Source organism: Oncorhynchus tshawytscha, linkage group LG18 (assembly GCF_018296145.1).
Source record: "Oncorhynchus tshawytscha isolate Ot180627B linkage group LG18, Otsh_v2.0, whole genome shotgun sequence".
In the NCBI taxonomy this organism is placed as follows: domain Eukaryota; kingdom Metazoa; phylum Chordata; class Actinopteri; order Salmoniformes; family Salmonidae; genus Oncorhynchus; species Oncorhynchus tshawytscha.
The window spans coordinates 25,277,261-25,295,175 of NC_056446.1; the positions used below are offsets into that span (position 1 = coordinate 25,277,261).

General features: G+C 51.4%; 1 protein-coding gene across 4 annotated transcripts in view; it reads right to left on the bottom strand.

Annotated features, from left to right (window-relative positions):
* LOC112217377 (solute carrier family 22 member 16) overlaps positions 1 to 13,431 on the bottom strand; it is a 22,365-nt gene extending 8,934 nt beyond the window's left edge. For 2 of the 4 annotated variants that reach the window (XM_042300864.1, XM_042300863.1), the window contains exons 1-4: positions 13,249 to 13,431; positions 11,748 to 12,230; positions 1,373 to 1,490; positions 1 to 400 (exon numbers count right to left, since the gene is read on the bottom strand). The exon at positions 1 to 400 is cut by the window's left edge and continues 159 nt beyond it. In XM_042300864.1, the coding sequence (XP_042156798.1) occupies positions 1 to 400; positions 1,373 to 1,490; positions 11,748 to 12,230; positions 13,249 to 13,349 (1,102 nt within the window). In that variant the 5' untranslated portion in view covers positions 13,350 to 13,431. The remainder of the gene's footprint in view (positions 401 to 1,372; positions 1,491 to 11,747; positions 12,231 to 13,248) is intronic. The other 2 variants (XM_042300866.1, XM_042300865.1) reach the window with 2 other exon arrangements.
* Between the last annotated feature and the right edge of the window lie 4,484 nt (positions 13,432 to 17,915).

Here is a 17,915-nt window from a genome sequence, read left to right on the forward strand (position 1 = left end):
TCTCGGGCTCTGCTGGCTGGGCTACCCCCGCTGCCACCTCCTTCTCCAGCAGAGCCTCCTCGGGTTCCAGGAGGTCCTCGGCCTTCAGGCGGCCAGGCTCCAGCCCATTGAAGCGGGCAATGGAGTCCAACAAGACCTGGGTCTCCTGGAGCCTCCCCTTAGCCATCAGGTAGAAGGGCGTCTCTGGGAACTTCCAGCAGAAGAAGAGGAAGGGGGAGGTGCAGGTGGAGAGGAGGATCTGATAGCTCCGCCAGGTCCGCACCAGGTAGCCCATGACTGCTACCATCATGACGCCCACGGCGAAGGCGGCGTGCACGTGCATGGAGGTCCACGTGCGCACCTTGTTGCCGGTGAACTCGGTCACGTACACAAACACCACCACAAGGTAGCCACTAGACACCTGCCGAGAGGGGGGCATTAGAACACAACACAGGACCAGAGCCTCAAATCACATATAGGCTACACACACAGAGACAGAGAAAGACACACACACAGAGACAGAGAGAGACACACACACAGAGACAGAGAAAGACACACACACAGAGACAGAGAGAGACACACACACAGAGACAGAGAGAGACACACACACAGAGACAGAGAGAGACACACACACAGAGACAGAGAGAGACACACACAGAGACAGAGAGAGACACACACACACTCTTGATGCATAAATCTAATGCCTGACGCAAGTCTCTGATGTGTGTTATCCTCTGATGTGTGTTTAGTAAATAGATCATGAGCAGACTGTGGTTAGACCTTATCCTCAGGGAATGACCCAGATATTAGCCCACAGACATACAAGCATTAGCATAAACATGCACACACACGGTAACATATATACACAGGAAATAGTCTTGTTGGTTGTGCTTGTGGTTTCTAAAACGGCCTTTCAAATCTGTAACTCTTACAGGGTTTACAGACCACAATACAAACAACAGAATATGCCCAATGGTCAGAGAGAATGTACGGTTGAACAGACACCTGGCTGTAAGACTGAGAATGTGTGTATATGTGTTCTGTTATGAGCAGCACAGGGAGGGTTTGTGTTTGGGCACAACATTGGACCTACTATGTAAGCAACATTTTATAGCCTTGTGGCCTGCAAATATTAACGACCCTCTCCCTTTCCCTCCAGTACAACCTGCCATTCCTTTTAGACACACAATCTAATACTGACAAATACAAATACTGTATGAATACTAACTAATGTATTGAATAGAACTGCATTCCTGAACTTGACTTCTGCATAAATCAAGAACTCACAGTATGTCTATGGGAGATTAGTTTGAAATGTCAAGTAAAGTTTCTCCATAAGAGAATATTTTATTGAGTGTCTTCTTACTGCTTGCCTTACACTATACACACTCACCATGGCGAGCAGGAAGCGTATGAACATAAATAGGTAGTAGTTCCCCGTAAATGCCACGCTTACACCAAACACAAACTGGCACAGGCTGGTGATCATCAGGATCCTCCGTCTGCCAACCCTGAGAGACAGAGAGAGAGAGGGGGGGGGGAGAGAGAGAGGGGAGAGGAGAGAGAGAGACAGAGGAGAGAGAGAGAGAGGGGGAGAGCGAATGTGAAAAGTTAGGATTACTTGTTAGGGTGTACAGTTAAATAGTTGCACCAAGTCCTGTGTTGTGGCTGACTGTCATCCTGACTGAGCCATAAGTTCTAGAGCAGGGTTGTCAAACTAATGTTGCCATGGGGGCCACATTCTGTCAGAAAACCGTCCTTTATCCATCGTTTTAGGACTTTTCAATGCTCCCGGACTGTCATATCAGTTATTATTAGCGAGCTGGACACACTCAACACTGTGTGAATGTAGCTCAATTATCATTTCTACACAGTTTGGATTTAGTCATTTTGAGTACACTTTTACTCAAACCGCCCGCTTGGCCGTCTGTTTGACAGCCCTGTTGTAGAGGAAGAGACATACTTCATGTATTTACAAAAAAGGCCTTCTGATATCTACTGTATCTGACAACATGGGAAGAGTTGAGAGAAAACTATTCAACGTCACACAAGCTCATATGATGTGAGCGCAAAATAATAAGTATTGTATTGCTGACTGGGAATTGCACATCGCCACACAGTAGTTGTGATTGAGTCGGTTTGTTTGTTGTGATAGTACGTGACTTCATGTGACTCAAGGCATTGATCTAGAACAGAACAAATATTGGTTAAAATTTTGTTAGACAGACAACAAGTTGGGAGCAGCACAGGGTCAGCCACAGGGTCAGCCACAGGGTCAGCCACAGGGTCAGCCACAGGGTCAGCCACAGGGTCAGCCACAGGGTCAGCCACAGGGTCAGCCACAGAGCAGCAGTTTGGGTTGAAATTGTACATCGCTATACAACAGTAGTGGCTGAGTTCATAGGTGTGTAGGTTGTGTGTTTGTTTGTGTGTTTACGTGCCTGCATGTGACTCAAGGCCGCCAGACTAGATGGAACAAAATCAATGAACAAGTTGGCTAATGACACATTCATACTGCCCCAGTGTATGAGCATGGAAGTAGTCTAGTAGTCTAACTACGAAACAATCTAACTCATCATCTTCCCCTTCACTGAATAGGATGTGATCTCTTAATACCCTGCTGTCCTATACCCCACCATATTGACTGGTAGTGAACACACGATGGAACTTTGAACTGGTAATATATAGGTTCCAGTCCACAACACCACAGTTTCACAACACCACAGTTTCACAACACCACAGGCCACTCTTCTGCATGGGTCATCACTATCAGTCACAAATAAGAGGCTAAAATGCCTTTTTAGAATCTCAAAAACTATCCAACAGCCCATAACGATATAGCCCAGGTAGGCACACCCTCACCCCTCAGTGCCAGCTCAAGGCTTGGGTTTGTGGGCATGAGGGTTCAACTGAGTGCCCCATTCTCTAAATAGTGGACACCTAGACCATGACTCAGGCTAGTGTCAGGTTCACTCACGGAAAAGGCTCTCTGAACCCACACACACACTGTTACCCAAACACACACTTTCATACTGTTTTTCTGTTCTGGCCTGAGAAAGAGGTGACATGAAGACTGATGTGTTTGAGAGATGAGGAGGGTGGTTCTAAGGACCCGCTGAGAATAAACCCTCACCCTAACACCAGGCCCATATACCCTCACCCCTAACACCAGGCCCATAAACCCTCACACCAGGCCCATAAACCCTCACATCAGGCCCATAAACCCTCACCCCTCACACCAGGCCCATAAACCCTCACATCAGGCCCATAAACCCTTCACCCCTAACACCAGGCCCATAACCCCTCACATCAGGTCCATAAACCCTCACCCCTAACACCAGGCCCAGAAACCCTCACATCAGGCCCATAAACCCTCACCCCTAACACCAGGCCCATAAACCCTCACACCAGGCCCATAAACCCTCACATCAGGCCCTAAACCCTCACACCAGGCCCATAAACCCTCACCCCTAACACCAGGCCCATAAACCCTCACACCAGGCCCATAAACCCTCACCCCTCACACCAGGCCCATAAACCCTCACATCAGGCCCATAAACCCTCACCCCTCACATCAGGCCCATAAACCCTCACCCCTAACACCAGGCCCATAAACCCTCACATCAGGCCCATAAACCCTCACCCCTAACACCAGGCCCATAAACTCTCACCCCTAACACCAGGCTCATAAACCCTCACCCCTAACACCAGGCCCATAAACCCTCACACCTAACACCAGGCCCATAAACCCTCACATCAGGCCCAAAACCCTCACCCCTAACACCAGGCCCATAAACTCTCACCCCTAACACCAGGCTCATAAACCCTCACCCCTCACTCCAGGCCCATAAACCCTCACACCAGGCCCCACACCAGGCCCATAAACCCTCAACCCCTCACACCAGGCCCATAAAACCTCACATCAGGCCCATAAACCCTCACATCCGGCCCATAAACCCTCACACCAGGCCCATAAACCCTCACATCAGGCCCATAAACCCTCACACCAGGCCCATAAACCCTCACACCAGGCGCATAAACCCTCACCCCTAACACCAGGCCCATAAACCCTCACACTAGGCCCATAAACCCTCACCCCTAACACCAGGCCCAATAACCCTCTCCCCTAACACCAGGCCCATAAACCCTCACACCAGGCCCATAAACCCTCCCCCTAACACCAGGGCCATTAACCCTCACCCCTAACACCAGGCCCATATACCCTCACCCCTAACACCAGGCCCATAAACCCTCACACCAGGCCCATAAACCCTCACATCAGGCCCATAAACCCTCACACCAGGCCCATAAACCCTCACACCAGGCCCATAAACCCTCACCCCTCACATCAGGCCCATAAACCCTCACCCTAACACCAGGCCCATAAACCCTCACATCAGGCCCATAAACCCTCACCCCTAACACCAGGCCCATAAACTCTCACCCCTAACACCAGGCTCATAAACCCTCACCCCTAACACCAGGCCCTTAAACCCTCACACCTAACACCAGGCCCATTGTGACGTAGAAGTCCGTCACTGGCCGCGGGCAGCATTTGGTTCTTTAACGCACACACATATTCATCACTCCTCCCTGCGCCATTATACCATAAGTTAACAATGTGGGTCGACACACAATTTAACTTCTGTCTTGGTGCATGCATTTCACACTTGTCAATGTTCATATTTGAGAGATACAATAATTATTATACTTATCAATGTTGTGGATGAGCGCATTGTTTGTTTGTTCTGTTCCTCTCTCTCCATCTCTGTAGCTTCTGGGTATGCTGGAAAAGGACCCGAGCTAAGGGAATTGGGTTGGCTTTATAGTGCCTGTCCCAAATGGCTCATTAATGCATATGGGCAAAGTGAAAGATATTGTCAGTAATGATGTAATGTTGTAAATGTTATGTTGTGATATTGTTTAAAACCGTGTTGCAATGTATATCCTTTAGTATGTTTAGTTCATGGAAAATGTAGGTTTGTATTGTTAATTGATTAATTAATTAGGGTTAATTGTTCTGAGGGGAGGGGCTAGCCCTACAAAAGGAGCCTCTCTCCAGTCTCTAAGGGGGATTTTTTGGATTGAGCTGTGGATGGGGCAGCATTGTTGTTAAGCTGTCCCATAAGGTAGACGTTGATGGCAGTACTGTTATTTTCTGTTCCGGAATCACTTGTAAATAAACACCTTTGCACAGAAGAACTTTTGCGGTTCCGCCATCTTTTTATTTTTATAGAGGTTAGGTTATCCAGTTTAGCCATCTGGCCTACTCTACGTGACATATGGTGGCAGTGGTGGGATGGCGTACCGCAAATCAGTGAATTCCAACAAGAGAAGTAAAGGAATGCGTACAGGATTGCGTTCTCAGCAACAGCATCAACTGTCAGAAAAGGTACCTGAAGTTGAACCGGGGTGGAATACCATGGAATCGTCTGGTGAAGAAGAGGTCAAGTATGAGAAACTAGGAGCCCGACCGCGGGGCCAAAGACAACCAGAACTGGGTGAGCTGCTGACTGAAGGAGCAGTTGGGGGACCAGAACCACACCCAACCATGGTAACCCTTTTTCAGCAACTTTTCACCTGCCTTGAGAGGAGGGACGAAGACCTCAAGCAGGAGTTACGTGGCCTACGCCAATCTATCCTCACAGCTCCCCACCAGGCGGAACTCGTCAGTGAGAGCCCAAGATTGGGTCTTCCAACACCAGGACGACAAAGGCTCGATGCAGCAGGGACTTCAACTCCACAGCAGGCACCCCAAGCAGTAATAAGGCCAGCACCAGGGGACCAGTCCAGCAGTGTTAACGTCCATCTTCCAGCATTCCTGAGGAAGGAGCCAAAGATGCCCTCATACCAGCAGGGGGAGGACATTGAAAACTACCTGCTGAGGTTTGAGCGCATGGCTAAGACGTGGCAGTGGCCTGAGGTAGAGTGGGCCTGCAGGCTTGTCCCATTGCTCACGGGCAAGGCCTTAGAGGCTTACACAGCAATGGATGAGGGGCTGGCCAATGTCTACAAGGGCTTGAAGGAAGCGCTGCTGGTGAAGTTTGACATCTCACCGGAAACCTACCGTCAACGCTTCAGAGCTGCATCAACGCCATCGGGTGAGTCGCCGACAGAGACGTACCACCGCCTCAAGGGTCTCTACCGACGATGGGTTCGACCGGGGAGAAGACACAGGACGAAATCGGGAGGTCATCATCCTCGAGCAACTTCTACAAGTTCTACCACACGACATTCGAACCTGGGTCCGAGAGCACGAGCCCAAGGACGGGCTTATGGCGGCCAAGCTTGCACTGCAGTATCTTAATGCACGTAAAGGGGGCCCACCACAACCTGCAGCACCCGCTCCAAGGAGTCTCAGAGACACAAGGGACATCAGAAACGCCAGAGATGGTGGAGGTAACTCTGGGGGTTATGTGTCTGGGAGGGAGGTAAGGGATCATGCAGTTCGCTCTGATGGGAGGGGTCTGACCTGTTTTTACTGCCGGCAGCAGGGGCACAAAGCTTCAATGTGTCCGCTACGTAAATCCAAGCTCTCAGGTTACTGTTATGTACCCAGAGAGGGGGATGGTGTTCAGAATAGACAGACTCGGGAAGGGTCATGCTTGGTACCTGTAAAAATGAATGGTAAAAGTCTTACTGCAATGATTGACACCGGCAGTTCCCTGTCATTGATCAGAAAAGGTAATGTACCTGTTAATGACATTGATTATGGTCATCAGACACTGATCCAATGTGTCCATGGTGACCAGTCACAGCAGCCCACAGCTGAGCTCACAGTTGAGATTCAGGGTCAGAAATACCTCCTCAAAGTTGGGGTAAGGGAGAAGCTACCTTTTGAGATGATTTTGGGGAGGGATGTGCCTGTACTCTCTGATCTGTTGGGAAGTGTGGGGGGTCAGCTATATGAGCAGTCAGTTTGCCAGTCTGATGTTCAGATGGCATGTTCAGTTGTCACTCGTGCCCAGGCCAAAGCTGGTTTACAACCTCTGCCTGACTTGTGTGATAGTCTGTGCGAGGGGGGAACCAAAGGGCCCAGAAAGTCACGCCGCCAGCGGCGTCTTGAGAAGTATGTGGGAACCCCTGTACCTGTTGCTGATGTGTCTGGGTTAGAGGTGCAATGGGATGTTCCACAAAATTTTGCTACTCTGCAGAAGTCTGACGCAACCTTGAAATGTTTGTTTGACAAGGCCTTAGCTGGGGACAGTCAATCTTTATGTGGGGGATTTACACAGTAGACAACCACATACTCTACCTTGGGTCAGAGGCAGATAGCAGGAAGTTGGTGGTGCCATCTACCTGTAGACCACTTGTTCTCAACCTTGCACATACAGTTCCATGGGCAGGCCATCTAGGGCAACATAAGACCTATCTTAGGCTAGGCTCCCGTTTCTTTTGGCCCTCCATGTATACTGATGTACAAAAATACTGCAAATCATGCCCCACGTGCCAGAAAACCAGTGCTGTCCGTAGGTCTGAACGGGCTCCTCTATGTTCACTGCCAGTTATCTCTACCCCATTCAAGAGAATTGCAATGGACATTGTTGGACCCTTGGAGAAGAGTAGTGCAGGTTACAAGTATATATTGGTGATCTGTGACTATGCCACCCGGTTCCCAGAAGCCTTCCCACTCCGTTCCATAACCACTCCAAAGATAATCAGTGCTCTTGTTCAGTTCTTCTCTCGTGTAGGAATCCCAGATGAAATCCTGACGGACCAAGGGACAAACTTCACCTCGCGACTGATGGTTCAACTCCACCGACAGCTGGGCATTAAAGGCTTGAGGACTACTCCCTACCATCCCCAAACGGATGGGCTCGTAGAGAGATTCAATCAAACGCTCAAGAACATGCTGAGGACGTTTGTGGCTGACACTGGTAAAGACTGGGATAAGTGGTTACCCTTTCTGCTTTTTGCTTACAGGGAGGTGCCTCAGGCATCGACAGGTTTCTCGCCATTCGAACTCCTCTATGGATGGCCAGTGCAAGAACCACTGGACCTGCTGAAGAAGTGCTGGGAAGGTTCCCCAGTAGCTACCTCAGGACAGGGGATTGTCCAGTATGTCCTCCAGATGCGAGACAGGTTGGAACGGTACCGAGAGGAAGCTAGAGCAAACCTTCAGCAAGCCCAGAAGGCCCAGAAGAGAGGCTATGACCAGCACGCTCGCCACAGAGAGTTTGAGCCAGGACAGAAAGTCCTGCTCCTCCTTCCCTCGTCTACCAGCAAGCTCCTTGCGCAATGGCAAGGACCGTACCTAATCGGGAGGAAGATGGGCCCAGTGACCTATGAGGTGCTGCACCCGGACAAGGGTAAGAAGAAGCAAACCTACCATGTGAACCTTCTCAAGGCCTGGAAGGAGAAAGAGGAACTCTCCAAAGGAAAGTAGTAGTAGCAGAGTAGAAGAGGATGAGTCGGATGGGGTCACAGAGGCATGGAAAGAACGAGCAGAAGTCATACTGGCTCACCTGGAAGAAGACAAGCAAGATGAGCTGAAGCAGCTGTTTGGCAAGTATCCGGCCCTCTTCAGTCAGAGACCAGGAAGAACCAAAGTCCTGGAACACGTCATTCGTTTGAAACCTGGCCAGAACCCTGTCCGCCAGCATCCTTACCGTGTGCCTGAGAGGCTGGTGGTAGCCCTCAAGGAAGAGGTCCACACCATGATAGAGATGGATGTTGTCGAGCCATCTTCAAGTGAATGGAGCAGCCCTATTGTCATTGTCCCAAAGAAGGATGGAGCATAAACCCTCACACCTAACACCAGGCCCATAAACCATCATATCAGGCCCATAAACCCTCACATCAGGCCCATAAACCCTCACCCCTAACACCAGGCCCATAAACCCTCAGCCCCCTAACACCAGGCCCTTAAACCCTCACACCTAACATCAGGCCCATAAACCATCATATCAGGCCCATAAACCCTAACACCAGGCCCATAAACCCTCACCCCTAACACCAGGCCCATAAACCCTCACCCCTAACACCAGGCCCATAAACCATCATATCAGGCCCATAAACCCTAACACCAGGCCCATAAACCCTCACTCCTAACACCAGGCCCTTAAACCCTCACACCTAACACCAGGCCCATAAACCATCATATCAGGTCCATAAACCCTCACACCAGGCCCATAAACCCTCACCCCTAACACCAGGCCCATAAACCCTCACCCCTAACACCAGGCCCATAAACCCTCACACCAGGCCCATAAACCCTCACACCAGGCCCATAAACCCTCACACCTGGCCCATAAACCCTCACCGCTAACACCAAGAGGGACAGGGGAACAGCCAGGAAGGGACAGGGGCACAGCCAGGAAGGGACAGGGGCACAGCCAGGGAGGGACAGGGGCACAGCCAGGGAGGGACAGGGCACAGGGGCACAGCCAGGGAGGTACAGGGCACAGCCAGGGAGGTACAGGGGCACAGCCAGGGAGATGCAGGGGCACAGGCAGGGAGGGACAGGGGTACAGCCAGGGAGGTACAGGGGCACAGCCAGGGAGGTACAGGGGCACAGCCAGGGAGGTACAGGGGCACAGCCAGAGGAGGTACAGGGGCACAGCCAGGGAGGTACAGGGGCACAGCCAGGGAGGTACAGGGGCACAGCCAGGGAGGTGCAGGGGCACAGCCAGGGAGGTACAGGGGCACAGCCAGGGAGGTACAGGGGCACAGCCAGGGAGGGACAGCGGCACAGGGGCACAGCCAGGAGGTACAGGGCACAGCCAGGGCTTGAAGGGGCACAGCCAGGGAGGGACAGGGCACAGCCAGGGAGGGACAGGGCACAGCCAGGGAGGGACAGGGGCACTGACCTGTTTTACTGCCGGCAGCAGGGGCACAAAGGGGCACAGCCAGGGAGGGACAGGGGCACAGGGTACAGCCAGGGAGGTACAGGGCACAGCCAGGGAGGGACAGGGCACAGCCAGGGAGGTACAGGGCACAGCGGCACAGCCAGGGAGGGACAGAGTACAGGGGCACAGACAGGGAGGTACAGGGCACAGCCAGGGAGGTACAGGGTACAGCCAGGGAGGTACAGGGCACAGCCAGGGAGGGACAGGGCACAGCCAGGGAGGGACAGGGGCACAGGGGCACAGCCAGGGAGGGACAGGGGAACAGGGTACAGCCAGGGAGGTACAGGGCACAGCCAGGGAGGGACAGGGCACAGCCAGGGAGGTACAGGGCACAGGGGCACAGCCAGGGAGGGACAGAGTACAGGGGCACAGACAGGGAGGGACAGGGTACAGGGGCACAGACAGGGAGGGACAGGGTACAGGGGCACAGCCAGGGGGGGGACAGGGCACAGCCAGGGAGGGACAGGGGCACAGCCAGGGGAGGAGGGACAGGGGCACAGCTGGGGAGGGACAGCGGCACAGCCAGGGAGGGACAGGGCACAGCCAGGGGGAGGCACAGGGGCACAGCCAGGGAGGGACAGGGCACAGCCAGGGAGGGACAGCGGCACAGCCAGGGAGGGACAGGGCACAGGGGCACAGCCAGGGAGGCACAGGGGCACAGGAGCACAGCCAGGGAGGGACAGGGCACAGCCAGGGAGGTACAGGGTACAGGGGCACAGCTGGGGAGGGACACAGGGGCACAGACAGGGAGGGACAGGGTACAGGGGCACAGCCAGGGAGGGACAGAGTACAGGGGCACAGCCAGGGAGGTACAGGGCACAGCCAGGGAGGTACAGGGTACAGCCAGGGAGGTACAGGGCACAGCCAGGGAGGCACAGGGGCACAGGGGCACAGCCAGGGAGGGACAGGGCACAGCCAGGGAGGGACAGCGGCACAGCCAGGGAGGGACAGGGCACAGGGGCACAGCCAGCCAGGAGGCACAGGGGCACAGCCAGGGAGGGACAGGGCACAGCCAGGGAGGTACAGGGCACAGCCAGGGAGGTACAGGGCACAGGGGCACAGCTGGGGAGGGACACAGGGGCACAGACGGGGAGGGACACAGGGGAGGTACAGGGCACAGCCAGGGGAGGGACAGAGTACAGGGGCACAGACAGGGAGGTACAGGGCACAGCCAGGGAGGGACAGAGTACAGGGGCACAGCCAGGGAGGTACAGGGCACAGCCAGGGAGGTACAGGGCACAGCCAGGGAGGGACAGGGCACAGCCAGGGAGGGACAGGGGCACAGGGGCACAGCCAGGGAGGGACAGGGCACAGGGTACAGCCAGGGAGGGACAGGGCACAGCCAGGGAGGGACAGGGCACAGCCAGGGAGGTACAGGGCACAGCAGGGAGGTACAGGGGCAGGGCACAGGGCACAGCGGCAAGCCAGGGAGGGACAGAGTACAGGGGCACAGACAGGGAGGGACAGGGTACAGGGGCACAGACAGGGAGGGACAGGGTACAGGGGCACAGCTGGGGAGGGACACAGGGGCACAGCCAGGGTGGGACAGGGCACAGCCAGGGAGGGACACAGGGGCACAGCCAGGGTGGGACAGGGCACAGCCAGGGAGGGACAGGGCACAGCCAGGGAGGGACAGGGGCACAGCCAGGGAGGGACAGGGGCACAGGGGCACAGCTGGGGAGGGACACAGGGGCACAGCCAGGGAGGGACAGGGCACAGGGGCACAGCCAGGGAGGCACAGGGGCACAGGGGCACAGCCAGGGAGGGACAGGGCACAGCCAGGGAGATACAGGGACACAGGGGCACATACAGGGAGGGACAGGGTACAGGGGCACAGCTGGGGAGGGGCACAGGGGCACCGCAGGGGGCAGACACATTCCCCATATTTGGGAATAGGTAGGTGAGGAAAGCTCCTCTTACCTATCAGCGATGTCCCCGAACACCAGCGCTCCGACCAGCACACCCATCATAAAAGTGGGCTGACACAGCTTGGCCAGCCATTCCCTGTCACACACTAGGTCCCAGTCTGTCACGATGCTCTGATACACCTCGCTGTGGTCATACACGTAATGGTAGTTGCTGTCACACTTCTCTGTCGTCCTGTTGACGAGCTGCTCGTAGGTAAAGTCTGTGGGGTTCATCCTCTGGGTTCGCTGGCAGGTGCTGAGCTCCCACTGTTTGCCCTCCGCCGTCCGCACCACCATGGGCCCATTCGCCGGTTTAAAGAACGGTAGCACCTCCTCCAGGGAAGCACCTGTGTAGTTCCCATACAGGACGTCAGTTACGTTACCGGGCGGGGCACAGACAAAGCTTGGCCTCTCCACAAGGAACACAGAGGCCAGGTAGTGGATTCCACAGGCTATGGCCTGGAAGACAGCAGCAAAGTACAGACATGCCTGGAACCTAGGAGGAGGAGAAGAGATGAGGGGAGGGGAGATGAGATGAGGGGAGGGGAGATGAGATGAGATGAGATGAGGGGAGGAGAGATGAGGGGAGATGAGATGAGGGGAGATGAGATGAGGGGAGATGAGATGAGGGGAGATGAGATGAGATGAGGGGAGATGAGATGAGGGGAGGGGAGATGAGGGGAGGAGAGATGAGGGGAGATGAGATGAGATGAGGGGAGATGAGGGGAGGAGAGATGAGATGAGGGGAGATGAGATGAGTGAGATGAGTGGAGGAGAGATGAGGGGAGGGGAGGAGAGGATGAGGGGAGATGAGATGAGGGGAGATGAGATGAGGGGAGGAGAGATGAGGGGAGGGGAGATGAGGGGAGAGTTCTGTTCTGGAATCGAGGGGTTCAATAAAAGGACAACATGAGGAAGTTGCATCAAAGGAATGAAACCCTTTACTATCCAACACAGAAATATTTGAATGCACAATGAAGTAAAATGACACCCAATCATTTATGATAGCCTACTGTAATATAAAAACAATTAGTTATTTTTCTTTATAAAGTAGCCTAACAAAAACAGAATATTCTCCATGTACAAAAAAGACAAACATTGAATATAGGTCTACATCAAGTGTTTTGAACATGGTGAGAATGAAACAAAGAACTGTGGGCTATTCTAATGGAGAATGTTTATCCGATTTGAATGCGCCAATGATGCAATGCACTACATATGTGACCAACTTGAAGGAAGAAAGCTGCTGACTTTTGTTAGCAGAGAGAAATAAAGAAACATTTACTATAAGGGCTACAATACTTACTATGTAGGTTAACTAAACATAAATAGAACAATAATCACCGTATTTCTATAAAAATAACCATGTTGTCTACAAGAGGGGTAAGGTCATCATATGCCCAGGGAGGGTTGTCGAGTAAACATGAAAGAGTCTCTGGACAAATTAAGTTTATGATATTAGTTACGTTAATTTCATGCAATTTAAGTGGAATTTACATTATTGCTCTGGGTACCTTTTGAAGTGTCCAAGCTCATCGAATAGACGATCCACGCTCATAATTCCTTGACAGGTATTTCGCGCGCCTCTCGCTCCAGTGTGTAGCGGATTCTGCATCGACTCGCCACTGACAATTTGTCAATGTTGGCTTTTACTGGACGCGGGTAGGAGGGGCACGCTTAGGGGAAATTTCCACTTAGTGCGACTAACAGGGAAAAAAACTTTGCAATTATGGTGAGAAGTGTGTCTGAGCCTGAATTTAACACCCCAACAATGCAATTGTAGGCTAGGCAACTACTGTAGAAGTTGATAAACGATTGTGCAGACTACTGTTCTTTTTTTTCAATCACTGCAATTTGGATAAAGACTATTAGGCCTAGCCATCACTTTCCATTTGATCAGTCAAACAAGATCTATCACCTCATCAATGCACTGCTTTCAGAGATCCAGTGATTGATTCAGCCTTCTATCTTCTTCTCCATAACAATAGATGCTGTTTTCTCTGCTGAAAGACGTCACATCCACTAAATCTATTATCTTAACACAGGAAATCAATCAAAATGTGAAACGTTTGTTGTCTCAGCCATCACCATGTTAGGCATAACAATGCAATGTGAATATACTGTAATCCTACGATGGTGAGTCAGACAGACAGGGACAGTGATATCAGGTGTGGACAGACTCAGGTTCAGGTGGTGAGTCAGACAGACAGGGACAGTGATATCAGGTGTGGACAGACTCAGGTTCAGGTGGTGAGTCAGACAGACAGGGACAGTGATATCAGGTGTGGACAGACTTAGGTTCAGGTGGTGAGTCAGACAGACAGGGACAGTGATATCAGGTGTGGACAGACTCAGGTTCAGGTGGTGAGTCAGACAGACAGGGACAGTGATATCAGGTGTGGACAGACTCAGGTTCAGGTGGTGAGTCAGACAGACAGGGACAGTGATATCAGGTGTGGACAGACTCAGGTTCAGGTGGTGAGTCAGACAGACAGGGACAGTGATATCAGGTGTGGACAGACTTAGGTTCAGGTGGTGAGTCAGACAGACAGGGACAGTGATATCAGGTGTGGACAGACTCAGGTTCAGGTGGTGAGTCAGACAGACAGGGACAGTGATATCAGGTGTGGACAGACTTAGGTTCAGGTGGTGAGTCAGACAGACAGGGACAGTGATATCAGGTGTGGACAGACTCAGGTTCAGGTGGTGAGTCAGACAGACAGGGACAGTGATATCAGGTGTGGACAGACTTAGGTTCAGGTGGTGAGTCAGACAGACAGGGACAGTGATATCAGGTGTGGACAGACTCAGGTTCAGGTGGTGAGTCAGACAGACAGGGACAGTGATATCAGGTGTGGACAGACTCAGGTTCAGGTGGTGAGTCAGACAGACAGGGACAGTGATATCAGGTGTGGACAGACTCAGGTTCAGGTGGTGAGTCAGACAGACAGGGACAGTGATATCAGGTGTGGACAGACTCAGGTTCAGGTGGTGAGTCAGACAGACAGGGACAGTGATATCAGGTGTGGACAGACTCAGGTTCAGGTGGTGAGTCAGACAGACAGGGACAGTGATATCAGGTGTGGACAGACCCAGGTTCAGGTAGTGAGTCAGACAGACAGGGACAGTAATATCAGGTGTGGACAGACTCAGGTTCAGGTGGTGAGTCAGACAGACAGGGACAGTGATATCAGGTGTGGACAGACTCAGGTTCAGGTGGTGAGTCAGACAGACAGGGACAGTGATATCAGGTGTGGACTGTCTGACTCACCACTTGAACCTGAGTTCTGTCTATGACTTTAAAGCAACCCTGTGATTCTCTCCATTCTCTCGCTCCATTCTCTCTCTCGCTCCATTCTTTCTCTCCATTCTCTCTCTCCTCTCTCTCTCTCTCTCCATTCTCTCTCTCCATTCTCTCTCTCGCTCCATTCTTTCTCTCCATTCTCTCTCTCCATTCTCTCTCTCTCTCTCTCTCCCATTCTCTCTCTCCATTCTCTCTCTCTCCCCATTCTCTCTCTCCCCATTCTCTCTCTCTCCCCATTCTCTCTCTTTCTCTCTCTCTCTCTGTACATCTCTTCCGCTCTCTCAGACACACACAGTCAAGCTTGTGCTTAATGCTTTTTTGTAACTGGCACAAACTTTCACTGGCTGTCCTACGCCTGTTTATTTATTTTTTATATATTTCACCTTTATTTAACCAGGCAGGCTAGTTGAGAACAAGTTCTCATTTACAACTGCGACCTGGCCAAGATACAGCAAAGCAGTGTGACACAAACAACAACACTGAGTTACACATCAGATAAACAAACATACAGTCAATAATACAATAGAAAAAATAAAGTCTATATACAGTGTGTGCAAATGGCATGAGGAGGTAAGGCAATAAATAGGCCAATAGTGGCGAAGTAATTACAGTTTAGCAGATTAACACTGGAGTGATAAATGAGCAGATGATGATGTGCAAGTAGAAGTACTGGTGTGCAAAAGAGCAAAAAAGTAAATAAAAACAATATGGGGATGAGGTAGGTAGATTGGATGGGCTATTTACAGATGGACTATGTACAGCTGCAGCGATCGGATAGCTGATGTTTAAAGTTAGTGAGGGAAATATAAGTCTCCAGCTTCAGCGATTTTTGCAATTTGTTCCAGTCATTGGCAGCAGAGAACTGGAAGGAAAGACGGCCAAAGGAGGTGTTGGCTTTGGGTACGACCAGTGAGATATACCTGCTGGAGCGCATGCTACGAGTGGGTGTTGTTATCATGACCAGTGAGCTGAGATAAGGTAGAGCTTTACCTAGCAAAGACTTATAGGTGACCTGGAGCCAGTGTGTGTGTGTGTGTGTGTGTGTGTGTGTGTGTGTGTGTGTGTGTGTGTGTGTGTGTGTGTGTGTGTGTGTGTGTGTGTGTGTGTGTGTGTGTGTGTGTGTGTGTGTGTGTGTGGTGACCCCAGCAAGACACCTGTGGTGCATTGTTCAAGACTGTCAGACCTCCCCAGGAGACTCAGGAAGCATGTGTCACGGTACGCACACAGAGGGGATAGCTGAGGTGTTTGTACGTGCATGTGTGGGTGGGTGTACTGTATGCTTGTGTGTGTCTGCTACATGTTTTTGGCCATTTCTCACTATAATATGTTATGAAAGTCGATAGCACCTATTAATGAATGATCGTCAGGTGGAGCATGGCTCTGTTGACTCTACCTGCCATAGTAAGGCAGCAGGGGGAAAGCAGAGGACAGAGGTATTGGTGGTTCTGTTGACTTACTGTATCTCTCCAACCTGCCTTGACTGGCTACAACAGGTGCACCTGTTTGTGTTCCAAGTGAAATTCAACTGACTGACCACCTGCAGCTAAAGCATAGGACAGAAAAGGACCAATCAAATTCTAGAATCACACAAAATCTGTAAACTGTGTAGCCTTTCTGATAGGCACTTAACCTGATATACTGGACTACTGGTTTATGATGAAAATGTCTGAAAAGCATTCCCAACCAATTACTATAGACCTTTCTCTCCATATCCACAGCATGGATATTTCTTAAATTTATATCAACATGCCTCAATGTCACTTCCATAGGCTCTATGACTCCATGTGTTGTCTGGTTATTACCATCTATCTGCCTGACTGAAACAGTGTGCTTATCATTACAAAGATCTTCAACAAGTAAATCATTCATGAATTCCACAGAAACAGACAGAAATCTGATGTGGAGATATAAGGTTGGTAGTAACACAACAGTTCCCCAGCCAGCCAACCCCCTCCAGTAGTCCCCGAGCCAGCCAACCCCACCCCCTCCAGCAGTCCCCCGAGCCAGCCAACCCCCCGTAGTCCCCGAGCCAGCCAACCACACCCCCTCCAACAATCCCCCACCTGTTAGTGTCCTCCCAACTCTATGTCCAATCACAACCAGAGAAATTCTGACCCTGCTGCGCATCTACATTCACGCACTCACAAAGCCTCAAACACCAATCTAACCACACACACTGAGCTTGTACACATGTGCTCCTGTGCTATACACACATAAGCATACAAAAATGCCTGCATGTATGCATGAACACACACATCTACACACACGCACACCCTGCTACTGGTTTTAGCCCAGACACTCATTATTGGGGCAAATCTCCCCTCTCTTCCTCTTTTCTCCCCTCTCATACTCACATGGGGAGTCAATTTACCATTTTCCTCTCTCTCTCAGTCCAGTTTTCTACCACACAAACACACTCACTCCATCTCCCTTTCCTTTTATTTTCTCACTGTGGCTTTCCCTGACTACTCCCTGCACCCTTAACTTGATTTCTTCTACAAGATGACCAGGTTTTCATGAATATGTGGACAGAACGATGGAGAGGGCTGAGATGTTCTTCTCACCTCTCCAGACCCTAGAACAGCTGAGAAAGAACAAGAGGTTCTGCCTTCTTCCACCGTGAGAACCCAAACATCTGTTACACAGTCACTCACTTCCCAGCTACCAAGAGCTTTCTCACCAAAAAACAGGAGTAAAGCCTCTACCTTGTGAGAGTGTCAAATGAAGCACCATTATTGTGGTGAAGTCGTTCGACACTCAATCTCTCTGAAGCACTCTATGGTTGTCATTATTGACTTCTGCTCTGCATGGCCAACTGGAGTGGATGTCACAGAACCCAGGGTGAAGCGTAGAGTCACTGTCTCCTTCATCAACTAC